Source organism: Lissotriton vulgaris, chromosome 7 (assembly GCF_964263255.1).
Source record: "Lissotriton vulgaris chromosome 7, aLisVul1.2, whole genome shotgun sequence".
NCBI classification, from domain to species: Eukaryota; Metazoa; Chordata; class Amphibia; order Caudata; family Salamandridae; genus Lissotriton; species Lissotriton vulgaris.
The window spans coordinates 154699170-154714425 of record NC_141695.1 but is presented as its reverse complement, the minus strand read 5'-3'; the positions used below and the strand labels follow the sequence as shown (position 1 = coordinate 154714425).

At 48.4% G+C, this 15256-nt stretch overlaps 1 protein-coding gene across 1 annotated transcript in view; it reads right to left on the bottom strand.

Moving 5' to 3' along the window:
- Positions 1-13196, bottom strand: part of LOC147701039 (protein RoBo-1-like) — a 55823-nt gene extending 42627 nt beyond the window's left edge. Inside the window, exon 1 of the mRNA XM_086929299.1 lies at positions 13076-13196. Within this exon, the coding sequence (XP_086785425.1) occupies positions 13076-13196 (121 nt within the window). The remainder of the gene's footprint in view (positions 1-13075) is intronic.
- Positions 13197-15256: the final 2060 nt, after the last annotated feature.

Below are 15256 nucleotides of genomic sequence, written 5' to 3'. Positions count from 1 at the left end.
AGCAGCTCAACAGGGCCATAAATGTCGTAATCAGTTGTATCCCATGCTATTCCACCAGGAAGTGGGACCGCTGTGATGTTCACTGATGACAGGTCTCGTTGTTCACGATGAGATGATTTGTGTGGCTTCAGAAGCAATTTGATGTTCTTACTTGCAGTTTCCATTTTAATGTGCTTTCCATCTATCAGCTTCCCCAAACTTAACACCTAACACAATCCAAAGTTCAACCTATGGTGAAACCAGATATGTATTTATAAGCTCTTGACCAAGTTTTTTTCCTTTTTCCTTGAAAGAGTTGTTTGCTGACGTAGTTTCCGGTTCACTGGGAAAAGTTATCGAAGTTGATAAAATAGCCGGAGGCAGTTCTGTCAATTGCCGGTATTGCATCCGGATTTTTCGAAATCGCTGGTCTTGCTTGTTCCCTTGAGATGTTTGTATAGTCAGATGCTACATCACTGTAGACGGGAGTTTCTTGACAAACTGTTATTTGGGTATCAAGAGGCACAAGTTCCATGGCCTTTGTTGCATAGTCCTTCTTTTCTCACTGCAGGTTTATCAAAGGTGATAAGTCTTTCAGTTTGAACCTCTTGGATTGTAGCAAGATTTGGTCATCTGCTACATCTTGGCAGTCCCCTGGGCCTACTACTTATCGGCCACATGGTGTGGTTTTACCAAGTCAATTGACACAGACCGGTTCACCTTTTTTCAAGCAAGGGGCGGCAGTATTACTGTTCTTGATTCGTGGATTGCTAGTACAGGTACTGGTTTTCTGTAAGAAGGTCCAAATTCCTTCTTGTCCGCTATTTTCTCCCTGACCAGATCCCCAATCTTTGGAATCCAGACAGTTCTTGCTGGGACAGGTGGTTTTTCTTCAGTGGACATTTGTTTTTCGCTGGTATTACATAGACTTCTTCTTGTTTCATTTAAGTCCTGTAAAACAGCCAAACGATCTTTGATATCAAATGGTTTTTGTTCCACCACTGAAGTGTGACGATCGAGATCTTGGACCAACATTTTAGTACCAAAAAGGATTTCATATGAAGTGATTCCACCCAGAGAATTTCTTGGCTGGTTATTAAGACTACGTTGGACATTTATTAGATGTTTGACCCACCCATCACCCAAACCTAATACCCTAGCTGTTATAGATTGCTTTATGTCACGTTATTTTCTCTCCACTACCGAACTTCCCTCAGGATGGAATGGAGTCGAAAATCGCAATGCAACGCCCAAGCTGGCCATGGCCTCCTTGTAAGCCCTGGAGCTAAAAGCAGGACCCTGGTCGGAATGTAGCGTGCCGATTGCGTATGTGTCAATAAATACTTGCAAATCTTTTATAACAGTTCGAGGATCAGCTGAGCGCTGGGGCCACATTCAAATGAATCTCATCTTAATTTTTTTGGGACCGCATTCGTTCATGGTGACCTCTGCGTGTAGAAAGCCTAATGCTGTCTAACAGTGGTGTCTGCACTGGGATGGCTATGTTGTAGTCAGGAATTTGGTGGTGTTCAAAGCTGTGGTCTCTGTAGCAGACATCACAATTAATTCTAAATTCGTAATTGTGGAGACTCATCCCTGGCTACCAGTACATCTTTTCTAGTTCTATTAGCGATTTTGAGATCCCTTGATATATCAGACCCTCTCCCATATGTGCTTCGAAAACTAGAGCACCTCTCCAGTTCCTCTTTGGAATTATCCTATCCCCCACTCCAGGGATTCGAGCAAAAGGAACAGAGTTTGCATCAATTATGTATGTATACTCGAGTGGATAATTTAAAGGTAACGTGGCTCCACTGCCTTTACTCGTGGCATTGACAGCGAGCATGGTTTCACCGTCTATTGTTGTTTTCAAACGATTGATTGTAGCTACGGAAGCCTTTTGCACAGCTGCCTTTGCGGCTTCATCAGCCAATGAATTCCCTTCAACGTGAACGCCATCTCATTGATGACTCAGTGTATGAATCACGTGAGTCTTTTGTAGTTCTGTCTTCAAAAGAACTACTTGTTCCCAAAGCATTTTATACTTTATTGTGCCACCATTTTGAACCCAGGTCTGCAGATATTCATTGTAAATCCTGACGCAGTTATACGAATCGTACACTATTAGTGTGGGGAATTCGCGATCTATATGTTGTAGCGCCATCTTGAATGCCTGTAGTTCAGCTCGCTGAGCTGTACCGTCTCCGAGAGATTGAGTTTTTGTGACCATAGGTCTGAATTTAACATCGTGCCAGCAACCTTTGACAATCACGCACGCAGCACTGTGAGCTTGTTTGCCCCGAATCGCGGGCTGTGCTGATCCGTCTGTATATATTATACAGCTGTAATGTTCTACAGGTAGATTTTGAGTAGGCAGAGGACATTCTTGTTCGTATTGGGGAAATTCTTGTGTTTTTAAGTAAGGGTCAAAAACGTATTCAACGTCTGTTGCAGCAAGAGAATTAACCCATTGTATCCATCTCGGATGTAGAGCTTTAGGATTTGGAATGCTTGCCTTCGTCACTGCCTCTAAGGCAGGTACAGGTGTAACGACTTTAATGCGTTTACCTTGTGCGAGGGCTCTCTCCTTTGTTCAGCAGTCTGAACCGCTGTCAGAATCTTTTCTGTTGAAGTGAATTTCATTTCAGCTTGTGTGTACAAGTGTGATTTGTAAGCTATTGGTACCTTTTCATCTTCATTAAAGGTTAGGTATGTGAATCTGCATCTCCCTGGGATGATTCGGATTACAAGGTTGCATACATTTTCGGGTGTTTGTAAGTGTGTTGTTGCCAAAATGTCTGTTTGTACTTAACGCAAAATTTCGGTGTGTTTTTGAGTCCAATTAGTAGGTTTGAAATCAGGTTTGATTAATTCGTAGAGAGGTTTAACCCTTTCTACTTAATTGAGAATGTAAGTTCTTCCAACGTTTAGGAATCCTAGAATTGACTGTAGGTTTGTCAGCGTTTTTGGAGTTTGGGTCATCGCACATTTTTCTAAAAAGTTTGCTGCCAGGCTTTTGCCTTCACTCGAAAGTTCATATCCTAAGAATAGGACATTGAGGTGGGCAATTCGTGATTTCTTAAAATTGAATTTATACTCTTCTTAGGCGAACCCAAGTATTATGGTGTCACTCTGTTCAAGTGCCTGTCCAAATGATCATCTGTAAGGTAGATGTCATCGACATAAGATAATGCTTCATCATCATACATTTGTAGTAACTCTGTTACTCTGGCTGAAAATCATCCTGGACTATTCTTCAATCCCTGGGGAGACAGCAAAATTGTCGCTATGTCCCCATGATTAAGAAAGCGGTCAAGTACCTGCTTTCTGGTGCAATCTTTTGACAGAAGAAACTGTTTGAAATGTCTAATGTTGTTTTGTATTTTTTGTGCACAATGTTATTCATCAGTGCTGCACTGTGTGCACTCTGTACTGCAAAGGTTTTGCTACAAGAGTTTAAATGTCTGTAGTCCAAAACTAGACGATATGTATTGTCTGGTTTGGAGACAGGAAAAAAAGGATTGTTCATTGACGAGGTGCATGTTTAAATCTCCCCTTGGTATTTAAGTTGATCTAAGATCTCCCTGAGTTCTTTTTTAGCTTCCTGCTTTACTGGATACTGCCTCTGAGCAGTATGTTGATTTTTTAACTGGATTTTATGGTGAGGAGAATCCTCATCACATCCCACATCATTTTTATATAATGCTGGAGCCTGGGCCACAGCCCATTTTCTGGCATATGTGTTTATTTATGAGTAGGAATATAATTAGAGAAGGCTGGTATAATGATTTCTTCACGTAGGGGTAGGTTGCACACCTATTTTATACTCAAATTATCGTGTTCCTTAACTAATCCAAGCGTGCTCGATGGCGACGTGCCCAGCCCTAATGACACGTAAGGGTAAAACATAGCAACATAGGGGCCCTGGTAGTGCCCCTGGCCTCGGCACTGTAGCTATAGTGAAAGCAGAAGTCAATATTCCACTTCTCAATTTAACTCCTTGTGCATCATATTTTTCACTGTTATTCCTCATTTGATCATGTATTCGTTCTTACATCATTCTTCATCCACTTGCAAGGAAATGCCAATTTCCTGTGCTTCTAATACTCTCGATGGGCCATACGTGCCTCTTCATACAAGAATACGTAAAAACGCCAATTTCATCTGAAGCAGTTTATTTAAAAACCCAATGCATTTCGGGCCTCTGTGGGCCCTTCGTCAGGGGTAACTGGAAAGATCAATTAAATACAATTAATATACTGTACATCACATATGTCAAAGTAAAACATATTCTTTTACATCTTTTCCATGTTCAGCCAGCAGTACTGTCCTACAAACTGTTCTCAAAGGGCTCCATAATCGTCATCTCATATACTGCTGTAATATAAAACACTCAGGTCTTATAAGTAGGCCTAAGCGCAAACAACATTAACCGATAATCCCGTCAGTGAACCCTTCACACATCCTCACCCCTCCTGACACGTTTACATTTCACTCCATCCCTCCGGTTAAACACTCCTTCATAGTACCCAGCTGCAATGCACGTTTAAAGAAACCGATTTCTAGAAACAGAATTCCCAATAATGCGTCGAATTTATACTGTCATTCATAATATTTAATTAAGGCAATGCTTTGTGTTAAATAAACTTCATGGCTATATTCCTACGCTCTCTCAAACATTCTGCCCATTACAGTAATCAAGGAACGCTTGAAGCCCTCTGTTGCTGCCCCATCTGCAGTGAAACTCATTTCATTGAGCTCCAGATGTTGAATGTGTGCGACTCTGATCAACGTGTACCTGGCGGGGTGCATCCTCCTTCTGAGAGTACCCCTGCTTCATTCACAGTTTCTCAATTGTTCCCTCTTTGGCCTTCAAAGGGGCGGACCAACAGCCCTCTCCTCACCCAGCCTACACCGACGACATTGTATTGCCAGGTAGTATTGCCTGCCTCTGGCCTAGGTGATGAGAGTTATTGACTGGGTTGGAGGGACGCTTCTGAGAATGTTTGGAAGTAAGTCAAGAAACGGCTTGATGCCCCTGTTCTTTTCAGAACTGGGATGGTGATAGAAGGCCCTTGTGAACCCCTTTGGTGTGACCTACTATTGCCCTCAGCCTGTTTCTGCTCTGCATGTTGTGGGTAAACTTTTTGAGTAGCTGCCAAACCCCTTTGATGACTGGCTCCTAATTCTTTTTTTTACCTTTATTTTTTTAAATATCACAGTAGTCATTAGAGTGCATATTGACAGCTACTTTGGGGAACTCAGTCCCAAGCACTTATGGAATCAATAGTTATAAGGCAGTGATTAACAATAGGTTTGGAATCAGGGGTATACATTTACCTACTACCCATCCCATTTTGCTTCTCTCTTCCCCCTCCCCTTCATACGTTGCTTAATTAGCAGCGATTTCATGCTAGACTTCCCTGTCTTGAACAACTCAAACCACTCACTAAGGTCGTCCTGACTTTTGTCATTACTGCAGTTTAATTTCATGTGAGCTTCTTCTGTTGGGGTCCACTCACAAATGTTCCTATGCCATGCTTTTATATCCGGGTCTCTCTGTCCCATATAAGTGATAACATCACTTGTAGCAATTTGTACGCCATTTTTAGTCACCAGGATTTCTTGACTTATTTCAACAAACATTGCCATGGCTGCCCCTCAGTGCAAAGACCTGTGCTCTTCTGCACTCGCTCCACCATCTGACTCCACAACTGCTCCACCCTGGGGCAGCTACATTCTAAATGTAAAACTACTGCCCCAAGTTCATCACATTTAGGGCACGTGTCAGCCCTGGTCTTTGTAATACGGCGTAGTCTCATTAGTGTTGTAGGTAGGTGTGGTGAAAAAATGTATAGTGTATCAGTTGGAATATCGCATTGCAGGACACTTTGTTTGTGCGCACGCATATAGCTGCCCAAGTCTTATCATCCAGCGGCCCGTCTAAGTCTGTATCTGAAGCTGCTCTTGCATGAGGGGTAAGGCCAGTTGAGTCCATCCTCATAGCTTTGTATAGCTTTGTATAGGAGGGAGATCAGCCTACACCGAGAACCACAATTGAGCAGTATATCCAGTGTGAGAGTTTGCGGTTTATCAGAGTGTGTGGGCCAGGTTATCTTTGCGATTTCCATGAGGTTGATGTAGTTTAGGTATTGTTCTTGTTCCAACGCAAAGTCCCTGCATGCCTGCTCGTATGTGATAAATGATTCAGTCGGGTAGAGTTCTGCTAAGACTTCACATCCCCCCTCCCTCCACACCTGGAAGGACATGTGTAAACTCATTTCCCACACTGTGGCTAGTATCCATAAAGAACGCTCTCTGCGGAATGGGTCCTGTGGCAGAACCTTCTCCACGTATCATATAGTTGCCAGATAGGTGCAGTGTGCTCACCTATGTAAGGCGTATCTTTGGGAGTTCCCATGCCCTGCATCGATGCCACTTGAAGGTTATCGGGGTGATTCCGCCCGCCAGTACTCATTTCTCACAGTTGTCTTGTTGTAAATGAATCTCGGACCCTAGTATACATTTCCCGATTCATGCCCTTATATAGGTATACTTTATAATTTCCTTAAATAGGCATAGAAATCATTACCATATTTGGCCCAAACCAGACAGCCCAAATACTGCATGGATACTTCCACTAAGCTCCAAGAATTAACAACATTTTCTTGGAAAAACCCACCTTCAGCAGCCTGGGACTTACCCCTGCTTGAATATTAAGTTCTCCTAGAACTCCTGGCGTTTTCCAAGAAATTAGCCTTTGAGTGACGTTATTAAGTCCAAACATGCGTCAAACTCGGCACCTTCAAAGTATAAATATGCCTCGATTTGCCGAAACAAACACACGGTGGTTTGGAGCAGATCAACTGTCTACTTGCCCGACGCCCTGCAGCAGCAAATGCCGAAGGAAGCCGACCCTCCAGCAGACGCACTGCAAGACTCCTGCCGAGAAATCCAGCTCCAGTGTTTCCAGGCTACCCTTGTGAGTATCTGGGAAATCAAGTCCCGGGAACGAGATACAAGACCTCCTTCATTCTAGAGCACAGGTACGGAGCTGATTAGACCTCTTAGAAAATTATTGGAATCAGATTCCTAGCAGAGAACTCCTAAAACTTAAGCTACTCCTCTTATACTTCCTCCCTCGTACTAGACCTAGGTTAGGTACACCGGTTAGGCATATTTAGAAGCACCAGTTGAGTATTTTAGTCATCCTTTTATCATTTTTTTTTTTAAATCTGTTTATTAGTTTTCCACCACAAACAAGTAACATGGTGACCAAATACATCAATACTTGCATCTTCTACAGTGCACAGACAAGAAGAATCCAGAGTCCATGCGACAACATTGATAACAGATCTGTTCAGGATATATAAGGACAAATCTTTAGACAAGAGCCAAACAGTACCAATAGTCGTAGTCAGCACCAGAAACCCAACTGCATTGTAGACATTCCTGTACCACATGGCCACATATTACCAAATCAACCTATCCCCCTCCCAACAACCCACCCACAACCCACCCACTCTCACCGGCTTGTCAAACTCTACAGCATATCAGGTCACAAATATACATGGAAACAATACTAATTAATCAGGGCTCCATTCTTCCAGCAATCCACAACAATAGGACTAAGCTAGGGGGGACAGACCCACGCACATCCATTTATAGCCATTGACACACTCGGTTACTCAGATCCACTCCCAATTTGTTCACCTGATTCCGAACCCAAGTCCGCATCCGCAATCCTGAGATTCGCAACCAGTCCCTCCCACGCCCGCGCCGCCTCCAGTGCCCTATCATTGTGGGACCTCTGGGCCTGCTGCAGGCCAACCACGCTCTCACTCCCCGCCCATGTAAGTAATGCTGCTTTCCACCCGGCAAACCTAGGTCCCTTGGTTGCCCTCCAATGGATCGTGATCTCCCTCTTAGCCAGCAGCAATCCCAGATCTAGAAATGTACTAGTTATTTTCGTTTTGCTAGTGTGAGGGAACCAATCAAATAAGCAGGAACCCTTGTCTGGGTTAATCTGCCGCTCCGTAATATCACACAATAGTGCCACTACATCCTCCCAATATGTGGCTTATTGCGGACAACCCCACAACATATGCTCCAAGTCTGCATTCACTAACATACAACGGGGGCACTGTGCTGTATCCACATGAAAGTACTGGTTAATCTTCGTCGGGGTGAGGTATGCCCTATGCAGTAAAAAGAAGTGAACCAATTGGAATCTGGCATTTCTTGTGCTCTTCCAAGCTCTTTTAACTAACTGCGGCCAGACTGTGTCCGGTATATCCTTACCAATGTCCGCCACCCACTGTTCACGTATTTTCTGCAGTGGCGGTAAGCCCTCCCCAAGCATTCGCCGGTATAAGCAGGTGACGGCTTTATAAGTACCCGCCACCATCACCACGTAGTGGCATGCGGAGCTCACCGTCGGCTCGGACAGGCCCCCTCCCCAATATTTCTGAATGGCAGCCACCAGAGCCATATGGAGTAAATAGTGGCCCCGCGGGAGGCCGAACCTCTCATGCAGCGCACCATAGGGCATCAAAGCGTCGTCCTCGTACAGGTCTCCCACTACCTGCAGGCCCAGCGACTCCCACTCCATCAGCGCTGACCAATCCCCCCCCCCCGTGCGGAAGAGCAGTACACATACCTAGTGTTATTTCTGGAGCATATGGCCACTGCATTCCAACTCTACGGTGGTACCACCGCCAACAAAGCCGCAAAGTGAAAAGATGCCCAAGGCACAGTTTACCTCCTACTCCTACTGGCATTTACGTGCAAGAAACATACATTTTCCTGATGCCCTTATTGCCAGAGATAACATTACATCACTTTAATGTTGAAAGAACCTGTTTTATTTAAACATCCCAAATATTTTCTGTGGGTACCCTCGTTGTCAGTGAAGGTTTACTCTGTAACCCAACAATTAAAAAGTACTTTGTCTACAACTGTAGAGTATTTTGTATTGGTTTTGCTCTTGATTTTGCCAACAAAGCCGCAAAGTACACTCCTCGACAGACAAGGAACTCATAAATAGTCTTTGTTGGAGAATCACAAACGACAATACGTGCCGAGGGATATCCGGCTCAACATCCCGCTCAGGACCCCGGAATTCCAGTGCCACCGCCTGGGTGAGACCCTGGAACTGTGCTGCCAAATAAATCAAAATCCGGCACTGCAAGGCCCTTCTCTGCCCTCAGGCACACTAACGTATCAAGCGCTACTCTCCTGCTCCCGTGTCCCCGGATGAAACCACCAACCATAGACCAGAGTTGTCGAAAATAAACTGCAGGAATCCACACCGACAGGGTTCGGAAATAATAGAGCAATCGGGGCAATGCCACCATTTTCAAAAGGGCCACACAACCCGCCACCTAGAGCGGCAAGGTTCCCCAAAACTGCATGCTACTCTTAAGTCTCCGTAGCACCCTGCCAATGTTACCATCCACTAAGTCTTCCTGGGAATGGTATATATGCATCCCCAGGTAGGGAAGACATCGGGCTCCCACGTTATGCCCTGCACAGTAGCAGGTGGGTCGCATTTCGGGTCAACCGGAAAAATGCAAGTCTTATCCCAGTTTACTCCAAGGCCAGAAATTTCCCCAAACCTATGAAGCAACTCATGCACCCCTTCCAGGGCAACCTCTGCATCCCTCAAAAACATCAAGAGATCATCAGCATACAATGATATAAAATGCATGGTGCCACGGAGGCACAGGCCCTGGTACGCCCTCCCTAACCTGGCTCGAATAGCCAATGGCTCTATGGCAAGAGCAAATAACAGGTGGGACAGGGGTCAACCCTGCCGAGTACCCCGCCCCACTGGATCTGACGAAAAGACAACCGCCCAACCCGCACCCTAACGCTTGCCGATGAATACAACATCTCCGTCCATCTCACATACCCTCCCCAAGTCCAAAGGCCCTCATAATAAAGAACAGTTAAGGCCACTCCAGGCTGTCGAAGGCTTTCACAACATCCACTGAGAGGATCACCGCCAGCCTCTCCTCATCATACGTCGCACCCAGAAATCGTAGCAAGTGGCGTACATTACTAGCAGTATTACGGGTAGGGATAAATCCGGCCTGATCCGGATGAATCAAACGCCCCATATGCGGGAGGAGTCGAGTGGCCAGTATACGGCTCAAGATTTTATAATCCGTAGTGAGCATGGACAATGGGCGATACGCCGAGGGGTCCTCAGAGGCTTTCCCCGGCTTAAGTAGGGGGATGATCACCGCCTCTCTAGCAGAGGTCGGTAAAACTCCCAACTCCCTGGCCTCACGAAAGATCAACAGCAGTGTAGGGGCTAGGACATCGATATAGGTCAAATAAAACTAGATGGGCATACCGCCCATACCCGGCGTCTTGTTACGCGCCATCTGCTTGATAGCGCACCTAATCTCAGACAACGTGATTTCCTGACCAAGGCAGTCAGCTTGTCCCGCTTCTATGCTATGCATTTCTAGGTTCCCCCAGAAACTTTCGCATATCAGCTTCGTCAGCCTGCAACCTACTGCAATACAGTTCTGCATAATAGTCACAAAATCGGGCATTAAGCCGATGTTGAGTTTACTCCATGCACCCCGTCGGGGAGGCCAACGCCAATATAGGCGCACTCTTAGGGTGGGGACTAGCCAACCACGCCAGCAAAGTAAACCCCTTATCACTTTCAGCTTGCGCTCGGGCCAGATAAGCTCTATGATCGAAACACCTCAGGCGTTCCACCACTGCAGCCACATCCTCTTTAGAGCTCTAAACCAGTTCCCGTGCCCCCGAGGTGGCCGAATGGGTTCGCTCGGCCCCTGGAAGCTTCCCCTTTGCTAGGTCAATTTCCCGTAACAACACCTTCGGAGCTCCCACCTATTTAGTAATACACAAGCCCTGATTCACCACTTTAAAAGTGTCCCACTCAATTGCCTTCGATGTAGCGGTGCCCTCATTCTCACTAAAATAGTGTTCTATCCCCGTCTTCAGCTCATCCCGGAAGGCCGGGTCTTCCATCATCTCCAGACGCAGCCCCGAGGATGGCACGGCTTGACGCTCTGGGGCTCCGGGGCCCAGCAAAAGCTCACCAACAATGGGTTATGATAAGAGATGGTTCGTGATAAATACTCACTATTAGCCACCATGGTAGCAAGCCCAGCACTACAGAGGAACGCAAGACGCACATGCAGAACATGCAAGGCCGAGAAATAGGAATAATCCCTCTCTCCAGGGTGCTGTACGTGCCACACATCAATGAGTCACCAGTCCTCTTGCCACTGGCGTCTAACCTTCGACAACTTATGTATTGGGGCATCAGGCAATGGGGGGTGGGAACGATCCATATGTACGTCAGTAATGGAGTTAAAGTCACCCCCCAACAGCACCGGATTCATAAGGTAGCCAGCCAGACATTCGAGCAAAGAAAGTCGCCTGTTCCACATTAGGGGCATATATACTGCACAGAGTGACATATTGCCCGTGAAAGTGTCCAGCAACTACTACATATCTGCCCTCAGGATCTATCAATTGGTCAGTTAGTTGGAAGGGGACTCCCGCCCGAACCCAAATCAAGACCCCCCTCGCAAAAGCCGAATAAGTAGTATAATAAAGTTGCCCTCTCCACCTACGCTGCAGTGCTAATCCTTCCGCTTTAGTCAGATGCGTCTCCTGCAGGAACACTATATGCGCGCCCCTACGAACCAGATAAGAATGAACCTTATATCGCCGCTGCACAGAGTGTAACCCCTGTTCATTCCAAGTCATACATTTGACATCAGGTAAGGGCCCCATAGTTGACATGTAAATGCATTCTACAGTGCTGAATCTTCCCAGACACGCCGGTGAGTACCATACCCCTACCAACCCATCCAACACCCCCAAAAACCCCGACCCCACCCCTAGCATTAGCCACCCACCCCAGAACAGGCACTAACATAGTGAATCCCATCCAAACCAACCACAACAAACGCCTTCAAAGCAGTAACAAAGGCGCGCTAACTGGGAACCATCCAGTGGGGGTAGGGCAGAACCAAGTAGAACACCAACAGACAGCCAACACATCCAACACCAATCCCCAAAAATGTCCGAGCCCCCAGCCATGAGAGCAACAGCGCCTCCCAATAAATACAGTAGAATGGGTCCACAGTCAGGTGGCCCCCCCGGACACCCACAGCCCCAGAACCCCAGGAGCCACCAGCCCGGCATACACCAGCATCACTCCGCCCAGCAACTGCACCCCCAGGAGAAGGCAAAGAGTCTACCGTACATAACAATTTATGGAGCGTCCACCATTTCAACTGCCACGCCCGGCATCACCTGAGGGAGAATTTGGCTACCAGTCTCAGACATCTCAGCTTTCGTGTCATCGGCTCCCTTCTCCCCTCTCCGAGCCCGCCGGTGTGGACGGCCCAGCTCCAGCAAGATCCACAACAGCCTGCAGCGCCGCCAACCTCTCCGCTTCCGTCTGAGATGTAGAAGGGCCACCAGGAACTGATAGTTGTCGTTTAGCCCGGCGAGGCCGACGATGCCTCTACTCTGCCGCCAGGCCGTGTGAGGGTAGACCAGCCGCCCCCTTCCCAGCTCATATTCCTCCAACCACGTCCTCTTCTAGGCTATCACTAAAGTGTGTTTTGCCATCCAGCAACCGGCCAGGGAACATCAAAGAACGTCAAAGAATATTAGATACCTTCGCTGCTAAGCAGACGCATGTCCGCCAAAAAGGATGTCCTCTGTACCTCAAAGGTATAATCCGGGAATAGTGTGACGTTGCAATTTTCAACAATATAGGGGCCCGAAGTCCTGGCCTCCTGAAGAAGCAAATCCCTGTCCCTGTAGTGAAGGAGACATGCCACCACCGGTCTAGGCGGGCGTCCCGGATCCGGCAGACACGCCGGCACTCTGTGGGCCCGTTCCAGCGTGCAAAATTGCGACAGACTCTCCGGCGCAACCACTTCCCGAAACCAGAGCTCCAAGTAGGCCACCATATCAGACCCCTCAATGCTTTCCGGAAGGCCCACCACTCGAATGTTGTTGCTTCTGTTGCGGCCTTCCGCATCCTCAGGGCGCTTTTTGAGGGTCCGCAGTCGGGACAGGACATCACCAATTTGAGTATCCAGTTTACGCTTCCCAGGCTCAATGTCATCTAACTTGACCTCTGCCTGCCGCACCCTGTCAGCCAGTTTAGCATGATCGGCCTTCAGGAGCCCCAGACTGGTCGCCATCCTGTCAGCCAGTTTAGCATGATCGGCCTTCAGGAGCCCCAGACTGGTCGCCACCTGCGCTATATCCTGCTGTAAGGCTGCCCTAGTGTCCGTGATAGCTTGCAGAATCTGCTCCACCTGGTGCTGCAGGAGTAATCCAGGGGGGGCAGCCAGCGGGTCCCGCCCCGTCTCCGATTCTGCTGCAGGTTAGGAGTTGCCCCCTTGTTTCCCCCAGGGCTTCCCCATAGCCCAATTCCGCAGCCGCTACACCACACAGATAGAGGGGCACAGGCAGGTCCACGGCGCCACACACCGCTGGGCAGAAATTAAGAAAGGACAGCCAAGCCAGATAATCACCACAGCGTATCCAGGGCAAATAGTAGGTACCACCAGCTCCACCACACAGTCAAGGCGAGGTCCCCAGAGTCCCGAGATCAGGAGTCGCCGTTGTCAATAGGGGCATCGCTCCCAGCAGGGACAAGGCAGCAGGCCTCTAATGCGACAGTCCACCAAGTCGACAGAGTTCAACCCAGGTTCCCAAAGGCCTCAATGAGCAACATCCCAGGACCACCAGCATTGTCCCGCTACGCAGGTGCCCCAAGGCTGCACGGCACCATTCCAGCACGTCCCCACATAGGCACTGCCAGCCCTCTCGGTACGGCCGCTTCCCGGGAGCAGCCCCCCAGATGCAGTCAGCCCAGGGCAGGGTCACACCACACAGCCCCTCCGAGGCTCCCGCACTCAACCGCAACCAGCCTCCACCGTCGGCAGCTCTCCCTCGCAGTTCTGAGCCAAGCCCCGCAGTGGGGCCCCGCACTCTCACTCCACCATCCGCTGACCCAGGTACAGTGCAGGTGTCCCTGACTCCCCCTCTCCGCCGCATCAGCCAAGGTCCCAGGGGTCACCGCAGGCCTCTCACTCCACCAGCAGAGCGCTCGTCGCTGCCCAGAAGGGGGCCCGCTCCATCCGCTCCCAGTCACTCTCTTCAGGGCCCCTCAGCCTCCGCACCCTCCGCTCTAGGCAGGCCCTCTCACCCAGCACCGTGGAACCCCGGTAGCACACAGCACCAAGTCCACGCCGGCGGGTACGACCGCTCACACCCCTCCCAGCCAGCCGACAATTACCGGGCTCCACCGAAGATCTTCCCGCTCCCGGAGGCCGCCACCAGTTGCTCAGGCTCCATCTCCTCTTGGGTCCCGTACAGCTCACCCTCCGTAGCGCAGCGCAGAACGGATCTGCAGTTCTCAAGTAAGAGCCAGCCGGGGCCCGCCGGGGCACGTACCAATCCCGCTCCTTCACCGCAGCACTGCTCCAGGGCATCCAGCCAGCCCCACCTTCGCAGGTCTAGTCAGCAAGGCCCCTCTCTCAATACTCCACCACAGCCCCTGCCTCGCAGTTCAGCACCGTCGAGGGTCCGCACTCCATTTTTGGGGCCAACAGTCTCCAACGCTCCCTGCAGTCCACTCAGCCCCAGGTACAATCTCCAGAGCTTTACTGCGCCATCAACACCATCGCCGCCATTTTGTCCAGTGGCCAGGCCCAGACACAAGTTCTTCCCTGGGACTCCCGATCATCGGGGAGGCGCCTCCCAGCTCGAGATGTGCCAGGGCAGCCCTCAACACCCCTCCGCTCACTCAGGATAATGCAAGGGTGACCCGAGGAGTCCCCAAAGCAGGAGAAATTGCGGGGTTGGTGTGGAGCTGCAGGCTTACACCTCTTCCTCCATCGGCTCTGAAGCCACCCCCCATAGTCATACTTTTATCATTGTATGTATTTTATACATTTTATGCACTTTATGGTTCAGAAACCATATCATGCTTTTACAGTACTACTTTATAATACTGTTCGTATTATATGCAATGTACTTCATAGTAAGCTTTACTATTGTAGCAGTTCATTTTCAATGCTTGAGAAAGAAGACTGTTCAATAAATACCTTTTTATTGAAAACGCCCGTCTCTCTATTCCTCTTGCACCTCTGGTGAAACTAAGCATGCATGATTGACTGAGTAAAATAGTTATCTATTGTTTCCACGACTATAGAGATTTGATTTCGTATTTTGGGAAACAAAGTTGTCATGT